The sequence below is a fragment of the Taurulus bubalis genome (genome assembly GCF_910589615.1).
Source record: "Taurulus bubalis genome assembly, chromosome: 2".
NCBI classification, from domain to species: Eukaryota; Metazoa; Chordata; class Actinopteri; order Perciformes; family Cottidae; genus Taurulus; species Taurulus bubalis.
The window spans coordinates 40,623,292-40,643,321 of record NC_136590.1 but is presented as its reverse complement, the minus strand read 5'-3'; the positions used below and the strand labels follow the sequence as shown (position 1 = coordinate 40,643,321).

Here is a 20,030-nt window from a genome sequence, read left to right as displayed (position 1 = left end):
GAGTCAGATGTGCTGCAGCAGTGCCAGTCTCTCTGAAGGATCGTCGGCTTCACTGCGGTCTGTCGCGCTTACGGCTGGTTCCAGCCGTCACACCTCGGCTACGCCTAGATATCCTGTCCATGAAAGTCACGAACGGGACCGGTGATAATGGTCAGCCCTGGTGGAGGCCAACACCCACCGGGATTGTGTCTGGCTTAATGCTGAGAATACGAACACAGCTCCTACAGTCGTACAGAGACCAGATGGCCCGTTGCAACGAGTCCGTCACCCCATACTCCCGCAGCACGCCCAACAAAAAACGCTGAGGAACCCAGTTGAAAGCCTTCTCCAAGTCCACAAAGCACTTGTAGGGCAAACTCCCAGGACCCCTCCAGTAGTCTTGCAACTCTTGTTAAAGAGCCGGTCCACTGTTTCACGACCGGGACGGAATCCACACGGCTTGTCTTGAATCTGAGGTTGAACAGGATGACCTTCCAACCACAGCTCCTAGCGGCCGCGTCCACAATAAAGGCTTTGAACATGGTCCACTCGGATTCCAAGTCCCCAACCTGCCTTCGGGATGTGTGAGAGCCCGCTCCCCCACCATCTGATCCAACTCATCACCAGGTGGTGATCAGTTGACAGCTCTGCTCCTCTCTTCACCTGAGTCTCCAAAGCATACGGCTGCAGATCAGATGATACGATTACAAAGTCGATCATTGATCTCCGGCCTAAGGTCTTCTGGTACCAGGTATGTTCTCCAGAAAAAGTATTCAAAGGACTCACTCATCTCAAAGATGTCCAATGTCCAACTGATATTTTTAACAGCAGAGGCCATGGGTGTTTAACCTCATTTCTTATTTTAAAACATTAAGATACTTGCCATCATTTTCTACAAGAAATGCATCATTCCTATATTAATTAATTGACATTGGTATATTTGTTTGCCTGTTTGGTCATAGTCCAGCTGGAAGCTAATCAGAGAGCAATGCTACCTATAGGAATAAGACGATAAAGACTGACAAACCTCTATCTTTAGAGTATTAGATATAGTGGAGGGTGAAAATAGTAGATCATAATGAATAGATTAAGGATCGGAAACTGTAATTTCAAGAGCGTTATTGATTGTTATTCTTCATGAAGGATATGATTGGTGCAGTAATTCTGTGAAAGATTGATATCGAAGCTATATCCACAAGGTGGCAGTGGTGCGTCACTCAGGATGCCGGCTTCTGTAAAATACCAAAGAAGAAGAAGCAGCAGCTGCAGAAGAAGACTCCGAAGAAGAAGAATGACGAGAATACTAAACGGAAAATAGAGGGGACGAAGTACAGTTTGGTGAACGTTAAATTAACGCTGTTACCTCAAAATATTACCATTGCACATTGCTGCATCATAATTGCTACGCTATGACAGAGCCGCAGTCAGTGCTGTTACTCAGGAGACAGCTTGCAGGTAATTAAACCTTAGTATTAACTGACGCCGAGCTAGCGGCGGACCGAACACTGCCGTTAGCCGGGAGTCAAACGAAGCTGGCGGGGCAAACTGCTTTCTTGAATCTCTCCACGCCACCCTCACTGTCCCGCGACAAATGAACTGCGTTTAGATTATCGCAGTGGTTGTCGACAGGCCCATTCCACTCTTAACAAGTAAACTCCTCCAGTGTGTTGGGAGACCAACTGGTTTCGACGCCGCGCACTGATCTAGGTTGAAAGCCGCTGTCAGAAGTCCCAACTGGTGTCGGGCTAGCTAACAGTGGTTAGCCTAACGTTAGCATCGAGCTGGCTCGATGTGTTTACATCTATTTTATGCGACATAACAAGTGGGGTTTTGTATTTTTAGTAATAGTGCTTGCTAGTTATGTGATCGACGGGATGTTGATTGCTATATTTATGCACACGTTTAAGTTATTTTCTTCCTAGTTGACCGTATTTATCTTGCTAACATACATAATTATTTACATATTTAGCCAACTCGCTACATCTGTATGCTCAAGTTAGCTGCTGTTACTGTTGTTAGCTTCGACACGTCAAGCTAACGAGCTAACGTTAATCTCGCAATCTCTGACGTTATTCGCGATTTTCATTTAGCAACCCTAATATTGGCATCTTTACGAAAGCAATATTAAACCCACGTTGTTTAATGTTTTTGGCTCATAGCACGTTAATGTTACCTGTTATTACTAAGATTGTATTTTCCATCAGCAACCTTTCAGGGCCATTATGTACTACTTTGTAGTTTTCAGGTATTTTCTCCATAACTTAGTTGATTGGTAATGGACCTGAACATTTTTTGATTGAAATTAACAAATTTTGTTTAAGTTTCCTTCTTATCCATACCTGGATCTGTTGCAGAGTCTGTTTAATAATGGAATAACTACATTGTCATTGACAAATACCTGTTCTTTGTTTTAGACATACACCTATTGAATCCTAAGTCTGACGTTTTGTTGAAACTCACTAAAGTATCAGACATGAAACACAGAGGCAGCTATTGTAAGTGGACATGCAGAAACGTTGAATACCATCAGTTCCTGTGCCTCCATAGAGCACATACTGTCCCTGTTCCAAGCTTTACCAATAAACAAATAATTGATTGTGCAAAATGTCCAATTAAATCCGACTCGTGACCACTGAGCTACAGACGTTATTGCTTCTGCAGTGCCAACTAATATTTTGAGTTGAATTCGGAAGAAAAATAAACTTGTCCATTTCCATGAAAATGTTAAATGGCAGGTATTGGCACACAATTACCTTCTTTTTTTGGTCATCGAAATCTGCCAAATCGGATGAAGACTGGGTGAAATGTGAGGAGTTGTGGTGTCTTTAAATTCTCTTCATTATGAGCTCGCTGTGGACCACTAAGGTGGTGTGTGCTTTTACCAACATGCTGCTGCTTATTCAAACCCCCGGCAGGTCTCCTAAGACAAGTGGGATATGTTGTCTCCTCAGCAGTCTTCAGAAAGCAAAACATCAGTCAACCATCATACTGGAAGCATTATGATACAAGCTAATGGTTTTCTGACTTTTTATCTAGAGCTGAACAAAAACCCAGTGGAAGGGTTCTCAGCAGGACTGATCGAGGATAATGATCTCTACAGATGGGAAGTCCTCATCATCGGTCCTCCAGATACACTGTAGTAAGTCTATCACTGTCTTAAGATGAGATATAGTAGAAGAGCTGTGTTATGTTGTGTAACAACTCATATTGCCTCTTTTGCTTTGGATGCTTTGAAACGTGATCAAAATTCACCTATTATGTTTTTTTGTTCACAGTGAAGGTGGCGTGTTTAAAGCTCATCTGACATTTCCCAAAGACTACCCTCTCAGGCCACCAAAAATGAAATTTATCACAGATATTTGGCATCCTAATGGTAGGTACAGGTGTAGCACACTGAATAATTTTGCTTTTGTTCGTAGCTAGACACGTAGTTCCATTTTTAGACCCGTTTAGGAGTTTTATTACCAAGAGATATAGACACGCAATTCATGAATTCCATGCTCATTCATTGCATTAGTTCATACATTCAAATTACCTTTTTTAAATTTAAGAAACATTCAGAGCAATACTTTCCCCAGCAAGTTCAGTAAGAGTCTAGCAGAGTCAACTTCAAACAGTTCCAACATACTATTGAACAAGGTTTGAATTTATTGTTTACAAGGGGAGAAATCACTCCGAGCATTTCGCTAAAAGGATACTCAATAAAATAGCATTCAGTAGCTAAGGCTTTACAACAGAAAAATCTATTGTGTCACAAATTTGCATCGCTGCAAGTATGAATAGTTCTTCTGCGAAATATATTCGCTGCAGAGTATTTCTCTTTTTTTTTAATTCTTCACGTCCCCGGTGTGTAGAGGCCTGCTGACTGGGTAAAAATATGTGCACATGTGCAACGCTGATGGGCATAAATATTTATTTAAAAGTAGAGGCAAATATTTTATATAGGCACTGTATATAAACAGTATCATTAATCGGGTTGGTAGCTGAAGGGCTACATATTTTATGTTTATGAGTATTACAAACATCTTTTTACCATAGGAACAGCAAAAAGCATTTCCTGCTTCATAAATTGTACTCTGCATGTTTGTTTGTTTTTATTTCCAGTTGACAAGAATGGAGATGTCTGTATTTCTATTTTGCACGAGCCTGGGGAGGACAAGTACGGCTATGAGAAACCAGAGGAGCGCTGGCTGCCGATCCACACGGTGGAAACCATCATGATTAGTGTTATCTCTATGTTGGCAGACCCAAATGGTGACTCGCCAGCCAATGTGGATGCTGCAGTAAGTCTACTTGTTGAAAAAGAAGTTTAAACAGAAATGGTATCTGAATGCAATTACTGTACTTTTCTATTTCTGTTCCTCCCCCCTGCAGAAAGAGTGGCGGGAGGACAGACACGGCGCATTCAAAAGGAAAGTTGCACGTTGTGTACGAAAAAGCCAAGAGACTGCGTTTGAGTGATGTTCAGCAGGGATCGAGCTTCATGTTTTCAGGGCAAGTATTTTCAACTTTAACCTTTTTCTAAAACCTTTTGGTTCACAAATCACAACTGACCTCAGCAGTTCTGAAGTGGCTGCCTGTTGCATCAGGTCGATTCAAATCAACTGTAAAGCATTATACAGAGAGGATGGTTCTGCTGTTTAGCCGACCCGCAGCGTTATAAATTGGGTGGACAAAACGATAGAAACACATTTCTGTACAGCGCAGTTTAGTTAAACAACGCCAGAAACTGCATGCCTCTCTAAAGCACTGTGAACTTCGCACCGCAATTACCATTAAGTTTAATTACACCGTTTAAATGTTTTTACATAATAAGCTTCACAGTTGGAAACGGTGGTGCTTTTATACTCACTACTGCTGCTTTTATACTCACTACTGCTGCATAACAAGTCAATCTTTGATGTTTCTGAATTGTTTCTTTTAAGTAAGTTAGGTGATATCCACTTGAGTGGGTCATAACAAAGACATTTAGTCACAGTGTAACTGGCCAGTCATGATGAATGGGCTTGTATCATAGACTTGTATCATAGACGACGCATCTCCACTTCCTCCCACTGTACGAGCGTGAAACCAATTGCGAGCGATGCACGGCCGCAGCTCGTTTATCGTGAAAGTCACAGCTGTCCATCATTATGTCCCTCCCCTGTTTTATGGCATCAAATAACTAGTTCAAACTAAAAAAATGATTATGTGAACATACATCAGCGCGATAATAAGTACATAAAGTGCCAGGAATCGTGTTTTGTAAACAAATGTATTAGACGTTTCCTTGATTATGTGGGTTTCTGACTTGTACTGCAGCCAGCCACCAGGGGGCGGTCAAGATGAATTGGCTTCAAGAAGCTGACATGTCCTACTTGTTATACAGTCTATGGCTTGTATCGGTTGAAGTAGTTGCCTCACACTGTCATCTGACCACGTGGTGCAACAGCTGTCAAACTAACTAGATTAAAAGTAACGGATTATCGACTTTACACCTTCACTTTGAATAAAACACACACACACACACACACACACACACATCCAGCTGGTTGAAGGTGCTTCAAATCTTTTGCTGCCATTTTGATCATTTGATCATTCATTGAATCATTTCATATTTGCATGCGTTGTTGTTGACTTGTGCAATTGATCTCAACGCTTCCTCACAACTCTTCTGTTATTTATCGTGTGCTTCCCTACAGGTCTCCAATTGAAAATCAACATGGCACTATTTCCTGCCCTCTTCCACCCTGTCGCCAGGCTTGTCCTCTTTTATTTTTTGGCAGCAACAGACTGGCTGCTGTAGGCTGCAATAGAACATAACAGTGACTACCATGGCTGACAGAAAACCGCCAAGCAAGTGCCAATTCAAAAACGCAAAACAAAAACAAATACCCAGAAGATGATAAAACATTTTCCAAGTCTATGAACTGCTTCAACATTCAGGAAGATATTGTAAAGACATGTATATAGCACAGACTAAACCGGATAATATATAAGCTCCCTTTCCTTCCATCAAGACACTTAGACCAAATGAATAGCGCTGGTTCAGATAGATTTATTTTTCCATTTCCCCCTCTCAACTCCAGCATGCATTAGTTCTCTTCAGATTGTTTGAACAGGATGTCTTAAATAGAAAGAGAATTGTGACGCTGTTGGAGGAATGTCACCTCTGCAGAGCCGGACAGATCCCAGCGAGAGATGACTGACGTGACGAAGGAAGGGAATACCGCCATATTAGAAACGCGAGCGCTGTTCTTGCGGGTTCTTTCACACTCTCGGAACTCAACATCTTATGTGTACGTGACTGAATTTGTTTTCCTTTGATTTGAAGTCTTAACATCTTGCTCAGTTGAGTTCTCGATGCAAGAAAGGCAACATGCCCCCTTCATTTTTGTGCATGCTAAATTTAGTTTTTATCTTTTTTTCAAAAGTGCCTCCTAATAAAATGCTTGGCCACTTCACCCCTGCATTGAACAAATGTTTTTAAAAAATTGTTTAAAAAAAAAGATGGAGAAATTGTGTGCAACCTATGTATGAATTTATTTAATAGCCAGTGCACAGGGAATCTGTATAATTTGGGTATTGGTAACAATTTGGTGTAGCAATAACTCCTCTAGTATGAGGTGTACACATTCATTTTTTTATATCCTGATACAATTTGAAGTCCTCTCTTATATTCCGTTATTTTAGCAGCCGCTCCTTTACTTGTCTGTGTTGTCCTCGGTAGGAATTGTTATGCATGCTTTATTGTACTTTTGTTTTGCTGAATGTTTCTGGGATTTTGTTTGCGAACGAGTGTGTGTGTATACAGTATGTGTGCCCCTTTTGTTTTGTTGCTCTTATCCCCGGTTCCACCATCTCACGATTATTCTGCTCACTGAACTATTGCAGTTTTGCCTAATGTACAAAGACAAAATACCGATGTATATTTTTCATGTTAAGAAATCCCGTCACCTGTAGTGAGTTCTTCTAAAATATGACTTTTTTTCAATATTTACTGGTGTGTTTAATTCAGGTGTGTTGCATGTTGGTCATGACAAAGACGACCGAAACCTTTTCATGTACGCAGTGCTATTGCAAAAAATATTGTATTACTGACAACAAAGTCTTCACTAAATATTGTAGATATTTAGACCATTAATACAACATTTAATTAGTTTATGCTTCTTTTCTCAGCAAGATCAGTCTTTAAATAATATATTTTGGTATAATATTCTTCACATGAGGGGTCTATCATTGATTTAGGTGATTGTACTAAGAGCGAGAGCATGTACTGTAGCCTGCTTTGCTAGTCAACTGTTTTTTTTTTATTGCCTGATTTTTTTGGGGGGGGATGAGAATTAAAAGCAGTCCAGTGTTGCTGGTGGCAAACCTCAGCCAAATATTTGAATTATCAGAGCTACTTTAACATTATTGCGGGTTACAGGTGCGTAAACTGTTCTGCTTGACCAGTCACAAGCAATCACACTGTCAACTAGGAAAGTTAGAGCATTTTATATATCGCAAATTTATATATATATATATATATATATATATATATATATATATATATATATATTCACTTTCTGCTGAAGTAAATCATATGTAATGCTCCAGAGAGGAAAGTGAGCTTCAAACATAACAACAAATCACAGCAGTCCTCAACTAAGTGTTTCTTCAGTGGTTTGGGAGATATGTGATCAACAACAAGAACAAGGGTTTCTATTTTTCCTAAACTCAAAAACTTGATCACCTGATATCTTGGTCCCTGTTGAGCTTCTGGCATAATATGCACTCTCAGTACTGCTGTACTGAAGTTTAGCAGCAACACCTGAAGGCAACATGAGTTTGACAACCGGTCACCAATTTGCAGGCCCGTCCTGTACCGACCTCCTCTTGGCTCCCGTCAGTGGACACGACAATGAAATCACAAGAGTTGACACCCAGGACAGCTGTTTTTGTGACGGAGAAAATTGCTCAAGTGAATACCTTTTAAGCCTAGGGGTATATAAAAGCATCACCGTCATATTGTCAATCAAACCAAGCGTGTAAATCTAGCAACGTAATACTATAACGTTCCGCTCCAGTGCCATAGTAACGGTCATGTGATCAACTAACGCGCTGTGAGAACCACTTGAACGCAGCACCACTGCCCACTATCCGGCTCTTCGTCATATCGCGATAGAGAACATCAGGCCACGGAGCTAACGCGGAGCAACATGGCGGAAGGTATGAGATTGGGTTTTTTCCCCTACTGTTTGGTACACTCCCTGCTGCCGTACGTTTGTGGAGCCGTTGGCCCGAATCAACTAGTGTCGTGTCTGTTTAATATACCGTGCATTGACCGTGGTTGAACATATGAAGCGTCGCGCTGCCTGTCTCGTCGCCTGCCAGTGAGCAACCTCTGCCGCTAGCTCTCGTTGACGTTGCTAGCTGGATTTTATTATAGCTTCCAGTTAGCCGAACCGGACAAGATGTTGTTGGGTCGGACTGCGGAGAATAATTCTTGTTTGGGCGGATTGCTGGTCCGCTTCGTGAGAAAAAAGCACTATGTTAACTTACAGAATATCCAGGTGACGTTGGTATTACGGTTTAACGTTAGCTAGATGCCAGCTACATGGATTGGATCTAAACTCTAACGTTACGTTATCTCATTAACTAGCCGTCACGTTATAATGGTAGTAGTAAACGGGGACGTTAACGCCCCGTTACCAGACCTTTTTTATTTTGAATCATAACGTTGATTTGACTTCTTCTCCCGTGAAGTGGAGGGTAAATAAGACGCTTGACAGGACAGGGGACTTGTCACTCCTGGAAGGTGTCGCCTGCACCACCTGGCAGGAGTGCTGTGGCCAAATACACCACCTGTATTCAGCCCCGGGCACGAGGGGACGTCTGCCCCGTGCTCCTCCTCAAGGGAAAGCTACTTCACGCTCCCGACTTGAATCTAGAGAAACACTCCCTAATGTGGGGTTATGGCTGTTACTACGCAGAAGGCGTGTTTGTTTGGACATGTTCAATGATTGTTTGCGCTCATACTTCAAGAAAAATGGAGAATGCCCCTTCTTTCCTCCTTTTTTTTTTTTTAAATGACCCCCGCAATGTCTATATTCTGTTGTGAGTGGCAGAGCTTGATAGTATGCTCGTTATGTTGTTCAACAGCCAATGCCTTGGTTTATTGCCTTCAAAAAGAGATGAGGTCATGTTCACAAGTCCTGACAAAATACAAGTGAATGTTATACTAGTTTTGATGAGGGTGCATTGTTTTTAAATGTTGACTATGTACAGTTGTCTGAAGGCAAACTGTCCGAGGCTGCAGGTAGAAAGGCTTTGCAGATGCATTAATGATGCCTGCTAAATCCAGCAAAAAGGAAAGTGGATTATGGTATAAGAATGTGTCCAGTGGCTGGTCAGTTGGCCCCAAGCTGCTGCTCCTCCATACAGCCCTTCCTGTGTTGAGCTGATTAGGTGTTTTTTCTCTCTCTGTTCCTCATGACCAGTAGCTGTGCCAGTAACGGTTCACGAGGGAGGACAAAGTAACGTGCCGTCTCAGCATTCTTTCTTCGCTTAAACTTAACTGGTTTTAAAGGAAGGAAATGGGCCTCAGTGGACTTCGAGGATGAGGCATAAACTGTGTTGTAAGACGAAACTCTGTGGAAAGTAGTGTTCTTTTTTTTTTTTTCAGAGGAAAAGGGGAAAGCATTATCCAAACCAAAAATTATGTCATCTGTCCTCAAGATTCAGAAATGTGCATCTTGTATGTCTTACACGGCAGATGCTGAAAATTTCTTTTTTTGTTGAAGAAAGGTGACATGGTAAAGAGTCACAAGAAATAGACCAGTATTATGAATATAAATAATGGATCAGGTCGCATTTTTCAAAGCTTTAGTAACGTAGATGCAAATCCAGTTCCCTGCCAAACAGTCAATGCCATCAGAATAATCTTGAAACAAATATTTTGGTAAAACTAAGAAGTGTAACTAGGTACTTTACTTTGGAACCATTGTGCTTTGAACCACCCCTTTCACTTTAAGGGGAAACGTGCTTAAAAAAATGTCTTGCTTTCTAACCTACTCTTTGCATCCCTGCGTCTTGTTTTGTCCTCCTGTGTCTGTCTCCTGCATCTTGATGCGTGACAGAGGAGGTGGCCAAGCTGCAGAAGCACCTGGCCCTGCTCAGGCAGGAGTATGTGAAGATGCAACAGAAGCTGGCCGACACAGAGAGGCGCTGTGCCGTGCTCGCTGCCCAGGCCTCGAGCCAGGGCTCCGGCTCTGGCTCTGCCCCCAACCCCACGGCTGCAGACACCTTCATTAGCCGTCTGCTGGTCATCGTGGCTGAACTCTATCAGCAGGAACAGTACAGGTGAGGATCGTGGTTGGAATGGACGAGTGTGGGTTTTGCTTGAGATGTTGCCTATCCAGGAATCCTGAAAATGCTACTATGTAGTTGTGTGTCTGCTGTGGTTGTGTGGCGTTGTGTGATACATCTGTTGCAGTTGATGGGCTTGTTGCACAGCGTCAATAAACCCTGCTACTGTAGGTCATGTTTTTAGGTGCTGTTGAACGTGTGGATTAGTTTCAGCATGGTTGAAGACGTAGACTTTGTTTCTCAGGTGAATGCTTTCTTTTGCAGTGATCTGAAAGTGAAAGTTGCAGGGGAGAATCTCTCTGCCCACAAGTTTGTGTTGGCTGCTCGCAGTGATGTCTGGAGTTTGGCCAACATGGCCTCCACCGCTGAGCTGGACCTCTCTGGTGAGATACCCTGGTGGGGCGTCGCTGTGTTCAATTAGTAGCTTAAATCATAATGAAAATCCAGTAATGAAGAGATGCATCGATTGATCGGCCACCAGTCAAAACCAGGCAGTTGTCAGCTGATCATCCATGCTCCGTGATCGCCCGATCAGTCTCATATCTGAGTTTTTGCTGGTCAAATTTGTACACATACAGAAAATGATAATTTTACATAGCACGCACAGACTGTAATGTCGCAGTGTATCTCTCTCTCTCACACACACACACACACACACACACACACACACACACACACACACACACACACACACACACACACACACACACATTATGTTGTCTGTGTGGAAACGCTTCATGTTCAAATTAAGCATTACATTTGGAGCAACTGTGAGAGAAGATCCTTAACTTGGTGCAGTTCTGGAGGAAATGTAATTTAATAGTCAATGTTTTGTTGTGAACATGCAATAGAATGTAAATTCCAGAAAATAAACATAAATTGTAGTGTATCCTGCCAAATAAAATCTAAATTGGCAAAATTCGGATCGTCAGGTTAGACTTTAAAATAGTTTTAAATCCGTGTCGGCCAAGAACACTGCAATAGGTGCATCTCCAAAAATCCGTTTGCTACCCTGTAAGTCAACATACTTGTGGGTTAATAGATGATGACATAATATTTATTTTGGAGCGAGTCATGCAGTCTGTCAAAGTCCAGTTTTGGACAGATCTCTTGTCTGTTTCCTGGTAAGATAATCAGTTTAGGTTAAATTTATATAAATGACTGCCTATTATTATTATTATTATTATTATTATTATTATTATTATATAATATTTTCAATTGTCTAAATCACAGCAGGTTTGCAATGGATCACTGTGTACATTTCTGACGTGGTGACATGATGGATTTCCAGATTGCAAACCGGAGGTTGCCATGGCAATGCTGCGCTGGACATACACGGATGAGTTGGAACTCACGGAAGATGACGCCTTTCATATTGACTTGATGAAGCTGGCCAACCGCTTCCAGCTCGAGCTGCTCAGAGAGAGGTCGGCGCAAGTCATATGTACAGACTTTAAATCTGCAGGCCACAGTTACATTTTAAATGGCTCTAGTGGCAGCGTTACTGTTGCATGACATTATAGACATTGGGTCTTAACGGCCGCCAAAAAAATGTGTTTGGTTCTGCGCTGAGACAGGTGTGAAAAGGGCGTGATGTCCTCGGTGAACGTCAGGAATTGCATTCGCTTCTACCAGACAGCTGAGGAGCTAAATGCCACCACCCTGATGAACTACTGTGGGGAGATCATAGCCAGCCACTGGGTGAGTGTTTGTTCAAGGCCAACTCTGACTGAGGGGGAGTGCGCTCTTGTTGGCATACATGGATGTATGTATGTTGTGTTTTTTTTCTCAGTCATGCACTGAACAGAGCTGATGGCACTGAAAATGACGCGTTACCAAACCATGTAAATTTGCTATCCGCTATAAGCTCTGTATTATGTTATTATCTGCCACGCCTGAATCACGTTTCCCTGTGGGTTGAGCTCCACACGCTAACTCATTTGTGACAGATCAGTGTTATGTTGCCTCGCCAGGGTGAGCCACCTCATCATTTACAATACAATAAATCCAGAGAGGCCACAGCTCGGCAGTTGTCAAGGTTATCTTTACGACTTTGGCTTTAGAAAATGTCTGTTAACTGTCACCGGCCTCTGACACCTCAGCCTCTGACACCTCAGCCTCTGACACCTTCAGCTTTTGATAGCTGCAGTTCACAGAAGCAATGAATAAGCTTCATGTTGATTTTGAGAAAACAGGTGACACTTGTTTGCCAGTTGCTATGTTTTGACACTGACACTGTGTTTCGTTTCATTGCTTGTGTTCTGTCAGGATGACCTGAGGAAAGAAGATTTCAGCACCATGAGCGCCCCACTACTGTACAAGATGATCAAGTCCAAAACAGAGTATCCTCTCCACAAAGCCATCAAAGTGGAGCGAGAAGATGTGGTCTTCCTCTATCTCATGGAGATGGACTCGCAGGTCAGCCCCCTCCGATGGCCTTTTTATTATCAACTTTTGTTACCGTGTAACCAGCGTGACAGAATACCCCATCGCACTATTAACAGCTTTTATATTTTGCTTTTGGCGTTTTCAGCTACCTGGCAAGCTGAATGAACTGGACAACAATGGCGACCTGGCACTCGACCTGGCGCTCGCTTGTAAATTGGAGAGTATTGCTACGACTCTGGTGAACAACAAAGCAGATGTGGACATGGTGGACCAGAGTGGCTGGAGCCTCCTGCATAAGGCCATCCAGAGAGGTGTGTCATTACTATTAACACACTTTTTTTTTTTTTGGCACCCTTGTGTCTTTCTTGTAGAAGTGGTGTACAAAACAAACGTTTGGCTTGGCTGCCAAGGTGTTCACTTATGAATTAACCTTCATAAACACTCATTTCAAGTCTTTTTCTTGTGCAGACTTGGTTCCAGTGTGAACACAAGATGTTCCATGAAAGCAGAAATGCGTCGTTCATGACTGTTAATCTTTATTCCTCTTCCTCCAGGGGATGAATTTGCATCCATCTTCCTGATTCGCCACTCGGCTCAGGTGAACGCAGCCACCGTGGGGGCGGTGGAAACCCCACTTCACCTGGTCTGTTCGTTCAGCCCCAAGAAGCACTCCGTCGAGGTGATGAGCGGCATGGCGCGCATCGCAGAGGCCCTGCTCAAGACTGGCGCCAATCCCAACATGCAGAACAGCAAGGGGAGGTCGGTTTTCTGGAGGTTACGGGAAGGCAACGGTGGCCGACGACTGTGCAAAGTATGATGGTGCTTCAGCTTTGTTTTTTGTCAATTTTAGAACTCCGCTGCATGAAGCTGTGGCGTCGGGGAATGAGCCAGTGTTCAACCAGCTACTGCAGTGCAAACAGTGAGTTACATACTGCCTTCACAGGGAATCAGGGAGTTTCTGCCATGGGAAGTCGACGTGCTTGGTGTTCAATTGGTTTAACTCACAAGACCACCATATCTAGCTAATGGACCTAAATTAATCCAAAATTCCTTTTTTATTTCCTCTTAGAAAACCTGTTTTCTTTTCCCTGCCATGCTCACTAATAAGAAGAGGAGACAATGAATATAACATTAAAAAAAACACCAGCAAACATGACAACTAATTCATTTAGAAGATTTGAATTGGCAAAAATCTCATGAATGCAACCACGTTTGAAGGCACCAATATTTACGACCATGTGACCCTGACCATCATTTAACCTGTGAGGAGAACCCTGCGTGTAACGTGGTGTAATCTGCCCCTCTCTTTAGGCTCGACCTGGAACTCAAGGACCACGAGGGCAGCACAGCTCTGTGGCTGGCCCTGCAGTACATCACCGTGGCCTCGGACCCCTCGGTAAACCCGTTTGAGGACGGTGCACTGGTCGTGAACGGCACCTCGTTTGACGAGAATAGCTTCGCGGCCCAGCTTATCCAGAGAGGAAGCAATCCTGATGCACCTGACACTACCACAGGTGCTGTTTAGTAACCTCCCGTTACAGCAATCTCTAAGAATACAATGCTGCTTTTAATGTCTTTTAAAAGTCAACTTCATCTCCCTTTTTTGTTTCATCCCTTAAAGAAAACTGTCTCATGCAGAGAGCAGCTCGGGCAGGCAGTGAGGCAGCTGCACTTTTCCTTGCCACACATGGAGCAAAGGTCAACCATGTCAACAAATGGGTGCGTATTAACATGAGGCCACACAACAGACAGACAACCGTCAGGTGCAGGTAGTTTTAACAGATCTAATTTCTTACCTTTTAATACAGTTTATATTAATTTATCGTAGGTCAGAACATGGTGCCAAAATGAATCCGTTACAACTTTATTGTCATTATACAAAACCGAGATATAACATTTTCTAGACAACTAGAGAAAAAGACAAATACAGCCTTGTTCTCGTCCCCCGTTTTATTCATGGAATAAAAGAGAAATTATCATTTGAAATTTCGAAAGTTTTATAGAGATCTCTCATTTCATATATCACGTCAGAGCTGTGGCACCGGTGCACAAGTTGAATGATGTCTAACTTGCATGTAACTGCAGTCATTAATGTGGACCTGAATCTTTCTTCAAATTGCATCTGCAGACCAAAAAAAAAAACGTATTCCTAAATCACAAGACTTGGATGAAATTCTTCACTAATAAAGACATTATTGATCCTTTTTGCCTTCTATCAGGGTGAGAGCCCGCTTCACACCGCGTGCCGCAGTGGCCTAGCGAGCCTGACGGCAGAGCTGCTCCAGCAAGGGGCCAACCCCAACCTGCAGACCCAGAAGGCTCTGCCTGATGACACCGTGGATGTGGCCACGCAGACCCCCCTCCACATGGCCATCGCGCACAACCACCCGGACGTGGTCTCCGTCATCCTCGAACAAAAAGGTCAGCATTTACACATTTAAATGTTCGAGGATTTCACTTGCGGCACATGTTATCACTAATGTTCCTCAACGTCTGAAAACGACCCACTTATCTTTCTCTCGATGGTTCCATCTCAGCCAATGCACTTCACGCCACCAACAACTTCCAGATCATTCCAGACTTCAGTCTCAAAGATTCCATGGACCAGACAGTGCTGGGCTTGGCCCTCTGGACAGGTACACAGCACTACACTACAATGGGGAGATGTAATACTGTGTGCTTAACCGTGTTACAGGACTGCATGGTGATATATGTGTGTGTGTGAGATTTATTTATGTCCAATCTGTCCCTGTCAGGTATGCACACCATAGCGGCTCAGCTGCTGGGCTCAGGGGCTTCTATTAATGACACTATGTCCAATGGACAAACCCTGCTTCACATGGCTATCCAAAGACAGGACAGCAAGAGTGCCCTCTTCCTTCTGGAGCATCAGGCCAACATCAGTGTTAGGTAATGCCTGCCTTCCGTTGCGGTTGTAAAGCATTTATGCAATGTCATTTTATGCATTTGACAGCATGCCACCAGTGTTATAGGTGGCTGAAATGTGTTTCGTCCTGTCCACAGAAGTACATTGCCGTCTGTGCTAGTTCTCCTGTCTGTTTCTATAAACTTGGGGCGTTTCCCCGGCCAGACGCAAACTAGAATGCCCCTATCTTCTGCCATTTCTTTACTTGTTAAAACCATATTCAGTTTCACTTTCTAAGTATAGTGCAGGGGCAACATAAAATAAAACAACCTAAAATTAGATACAAGATACATTAGAGATTATGTGACAGGAAAGGAAGGGCCCCTTAATTGCACTGCCAGCAAAGACAAATGAATTCCGGGCATTATTAAAGCAATCTCCCAGTATCCAATTAGGAATTTTATGGGGAGAGTTAGAACATTTTTCTTATGTCTTCATATCTATTTTCCCCCACTACCAGGACCCAGGAGGGACAAACAGCACTACAGTTGGCCATCAGTAACCAGCTGCCACTGGTGGTGGATGCCATTTGCACAAGAGGAGCAGATATGTCTGTGGTGGATGACAAAGGGGACCCTCCATTGTGGCTGGCTCTGGCGAATGGCCTGGAAGATATTGCATCCACACTGGTGAGACAAAAGCTTATGCAACGAATAGAGATGGTGGTATCCTCCTAGTTCCTCGTTGGTATACTGGTTTGGATGCATCTAGAATATATATATATATATATATATATATATATATATATATATATATATATATATATATATATATATTTTTTTTTTTTTTTTGGTTGTACTGTTTATTGATAGAATTCAAACTGTAGTGATGTCCATATTACATACAGCATCTTGCACACATTAATCGGCCATGTCCGAGACAAGTGAAGGGTCTTGGTTCCAAACAGGGAAAAAACAAAACACCATGTGTTTCATAGTCTTGTTTGTTTCACCTAGGTCCGCCATGGCTGTGATGCGACGTCCTGGAGCACAGGGCCCTCTGGCTGCCAGCAGACCCTCCTGCACAGAGCCGTTGATGAGAATAGTGAGGTCACTGCGTGCTTCCTCGTCCGCAGGTCTGCCAATCTCTTTATCTCGTTATTGAGATGGATGGTGCTAGCTGTCTTAACTTACTATCTGTCTGTGTGTGTAGTGGTTGTGACGTGAACAGCACCAGAAAGCCAGGCCCGAACGGGGAAGGAGATGAAGAGGCCCGAGATGGACAAACGCCCCTCCACCTTGCAAGCAGCTGGGGACTGGAGGACGTGGTGCAGTGCCTTCTAGAGTTTGGAGCTAATGTTAATGCACAGGTCAGTCCTGTCACGTCAGTGGGTCCATTTCTGTCCGATAACACTTAATATATATTTTCTAATGGGAGATTACAAAGTGTGTAAAAAAAAAAAAAAAAACATGCTCTGTTTCCAAGAGTTTAATCCGGTGTCCGTCCTTCTTCTGTCAGGATGCAGAGGGCAGGGCTCCCATCCACCCTGCCATTAGCAACCAGCACAACGTCATCATACAGCTCCTCATTTCCCATCCAGACATTCGTCTCAACATACGCGACCGTCAAGGAATGACCCCCTTCGCCTGTGCTATGACGAACAAGAACAATAAGGCCGCCGAGGCCATCCTCAAGAGGGAGCCTGGTGCTGCTGAGCAGGTGACGTTCACACAAACGCACCCGTTTGTCTCATTGTATCACTCGTAAGGATTTTGTACATTAAAGTATTAATCTCAAACTTTTGTTTCCGTCCAGGTGGACAACAAGGGACGTAATTTTCTCCACGTCGCTGTGCAAAACGCCGACATCGAAAGTGTCCTGTTCCTCATCAGTGTCCAAGCCAATGTCAACTCCAGGGTTCAGGATGCAGCCAAACTCACCCCTCTCCACCTGGCTGTCCAGGCGGGATCTGAGATCATTGTTCGCAACTTGGTAGGAACCTCTGCATTTCCTATTCTGGCCAAGTTAAGTGTTATTGAAAGAGTGGTGCAGATGATATTGTTTTTATTTTTCTGCTTCCTTGCAGCTGCTCGCCGGGGCCAAAGTCAACGAGCTGACCAAACACAGACAGACGGCACTACATCTGGCTGCCCAGCAGGACCTGGCCACTATTTGTTCTGTGTTGCTGGAGAATGGAGTCGACTTTGCTGCCGAGGACGAGAATGGCAATAATGGTACCGTACATTCTTTATTATTATTATTATGCTTCATTGCTTTCAGCTTTTAAAATTCCAGGGGAAGTTCCTCTCGTCTCTGTTGTTCAGTTAATTATTCCTTATTATTCCACATTCAAACAATCATGAGAATAACATTTTAATCTTTGTTTGGTCTCCACAGCTTTGCATCTGGCTGTGATGCAGGCCCGCCTTAACAATGTCAGAACCCTTCTCACAGAGTCCAACATTGATGCCGAAGCCTTCAATCTCAGGTACACTCACCTTTTCAGGGTCCGACGTTTCCTTGAGATTCAACTTTTAGGTCATTGCAGCAGCAACATAAAGGCTGCATTCACACCGACTAGTGCAGTGTTGTGGGAGTGTCACTTAAAGGCCAATTTGTGGATCCCACGAGTGATTGTCTCGTTAAAAAAAAGAACGGTCATATTTACTTTCAATAGCTAACCAGGATACGGGGCCCATCAAAACGGTGGATTTTAAACTGGTGCACAAGGCCAAATTGAGTTACTACATACAACACCTGATTTGCTTTGAATGCAGCGTAACGCCATGGAGATCTGAAAATGAGATAGAAACTGAGTATTAACAATGTGGAAAGTTTAAGCTTTTTAAACATAACAGATTAATCTTCTGTAGACTATAAAGCCAACGTACCCGTCTCCTTTTAACCTTACTGTGTCTACTTAGGGGTCAGTCACCAATGCACGTTCTTGGCCATTATGGGAAAGAGAACGCCGCCGCCATTTTTGAGCTGTTCTTGGAGTGTATGTCTGAATACCCTCTCGACAAACCCGATAATGAAGGCAACACAGGTACTGACGTTGGCTTAATTACTGCTACTGTTAGCAGTACACAAAGTATCCTGCTGATACTCGGGTTACACTTGTGATAGTATGACTGAGACCTGTATTTTATTTCAGTTCTGCTCCTGGCCTACATGAAAGGAAATGCAAACCTGTGCCGTGCCATTGTGAGGGCCGGGGCTCGACTGGGCATCAATAACAACCAGGGCATCAACATTTTCAACTACCAGGTTGCAACCAAACAGTTGCTCTTCCGCCTTCTAGGTACGTTTTCACACTCCTTCATCTGTCAGGCTTTCTCCATATATTAAAAGTGATACGTTCTGATACAACATAATTAAACCCCATGATATTGTGTAGATATGCTGTCCAAAGAGCCTCCATGGTGTGATGGGTCCAACTGCTATGAATGTCTTGCCAAGTTTGGTGTTACAACGAGGAAACATCACTGGTTAGTAGTAGAGCTTTTGTGCAATAAATAATACTTTTGTGTGTCAATGTCTAATTAATCTTGTGTCTCCTCCTTGACTCCAGCCGTCACTGTGGGCGCCTGTTGTGCCACAAGTGCTCTATAAAGGAGATCCCCATAATCAAGTTTGACTTGAACAAGCCGGTGAGGGTGTGCGACATCTGCTTCGATGTACTAACTCTGGGTGGGGTGTCGTAATGCAGTGGCCTGGATATCCTCCACCCTCTTGACACTGGCCATGCCCGGCCCAACTCGGCACAGCTTTTCAGGCACACCAGGCCAAGGGACATCAGTAGCAGGACATACGTACAAGAAACTCCCGGACAGTCATGGGTCATCACCTTTATACTATTCCAGTCTATGAAAAACTATTAATGTGTCAGAGTGAAAGTGAAACATCGTCTTTTCGTTTGTTTTGATCAAAGTATCTTGAAGTGGATATAAGCAGCTGATGATGGATGGAGTCGGGTTGTTAATCAGTTTCCCAAGCCCAATGATGTTTGTAATGATTAGCTCTTATTATAACAACCAGGACTTTTCAAATCAATGATGAACATTTAATCAAGCCACCGTTTGAAGGGTCTTTTCTTCTTTTTTCTTCTGTTCTTTGTTGGGTTCTTTCACCATCTGCAGCCTTTTAGTGCTCTGTGACCTGCCCAAAGACAACAATTCAATGCTACAAAAGGATTATCTAGATTTACACGAGAGCTTAACCTGCTGTCAGCCAAGAGCAGAGTAAAGTGATAAATTGCCCCTAGATCACCAAATCTCCAAGGAATGAATCTATTAACGTGTTCTCTTGAATCTTTCGGGTTTCACTCATCTGCTACTCCAATTATGTGTTGACAGACGAGAAGGGTTAAAAGGGAAAGCATCTCAGCTCGTTATTTAATTGAGATCTAATCTCGTAAGATCCATTTTGATTCAGAATTGTAACATTGATATTGTCTTAAGTGTTA

At 43.2% G+C, this 20,030-nt stretch overlaps 2 protein-coding genes across 2 annotated transcripts; both read left to right on the top strand.

Annotated features, from left to right (window-relative positions):
• Nucleotides 1-1,304: 1,304 nt before the first annotated feature.
• ube2g1a (ubiquitin-conjugating enzyme E2G 1a) lies at nucleotides 1,305-4,474 on the top strand. Its single transcript, XM_079233746.1, has 5 exons — nucleotides 1,305-1,434; nucleotides 3,016-3,118; nucleotides 3,255-3,352; nucleotides 4,084-4,262; nucleotides 4,354-4,474. The coding sequence occupies exons 1-5, from the start codon at nucleotides 1,389-1,391 to the stop codon at nucleotides 4,438-4,440; spliced, it is 513 nt and encodes a 170-aa protein (XP_079089872.1). The 5' UTR covers nucleotides 1,305-1,388; the 3' UTR covers nucleotides 4,441-4,474.
• Nucleotides 4,475-8,159: 3,685 nt separating this feature from the next.
• Nucleotides 8,160-19,284, top strand: ankfy1 (ankyrin repeat and FYVE domain containing 1; the record flags this gene model as incomplete). The annotated part of the gene is made up of 25 exons (XM_079237919.1): nucleotides 8,160-8,169; nucleotides 10,080-10,302; nucleotides 10,573-10,691; nucleotides 11,600-11,735; nucleotides 11,886-12,009; nucleotides 12,577-12,726; nucleotides 12,842-13,007; nucleotides 13,251-13,455; nucleotides 13,547-13,615; nucleotides 14,008-14,210; nucleotides 14,318-14,415; nucleotides 14,916-15,117; nucleotides 15,234-15,332; nucleotides 15,453-15,606; nucleotides 16,083-16,251; nucleotides 16,579-16,697; nucleotides 16,775-16,931; nucleotides 17,081-17,281; nucleotides 17,378-17,554; nucleotides 17,649-17,796; nucleotides 17,960-18,050; nucleotides 18,487-18,611; nucleotides 18,720-18,866; nucleotides 18,963-19,053; nucleotides 19,137-19,284. The coding sequence occupies 25 exons, from the start codon at nucleotides 8,160-8,162 to the stop codon at nucleotides 19,267-19,269; spliced, it is 3,516 nt and encodes a 1,171-aa protein (XP_079094045.1). The 3' UTR covers nucleotides 19,270-19,284.
• Nucleotides 19,285-20,030: the final 746 nt, after the last annotated feature.

Coding starts and splice junctions, on each gene's coding strand:
- ube2g1a (XM_079233746.1), top strand. CDS start 1,389: ATGACAGAGCCGCAGTCAGTGCTGTTACTCAGGAGACAGCTTGCAG. Junction 1,435..3,015: donor ACTCAGGAGACAGCTTGCAG/GTAATTAAACCT, acceptor CTTTTTATCTAG/AGCTGAACAAAAACCCAGTG. Junction 3,353..4,083: donor AGATATTTGGCATCCTAATG/GTAGGTACAGGT, acceptor TTTTATTTCCAG/TTGACAAGAATGGAGATGTC.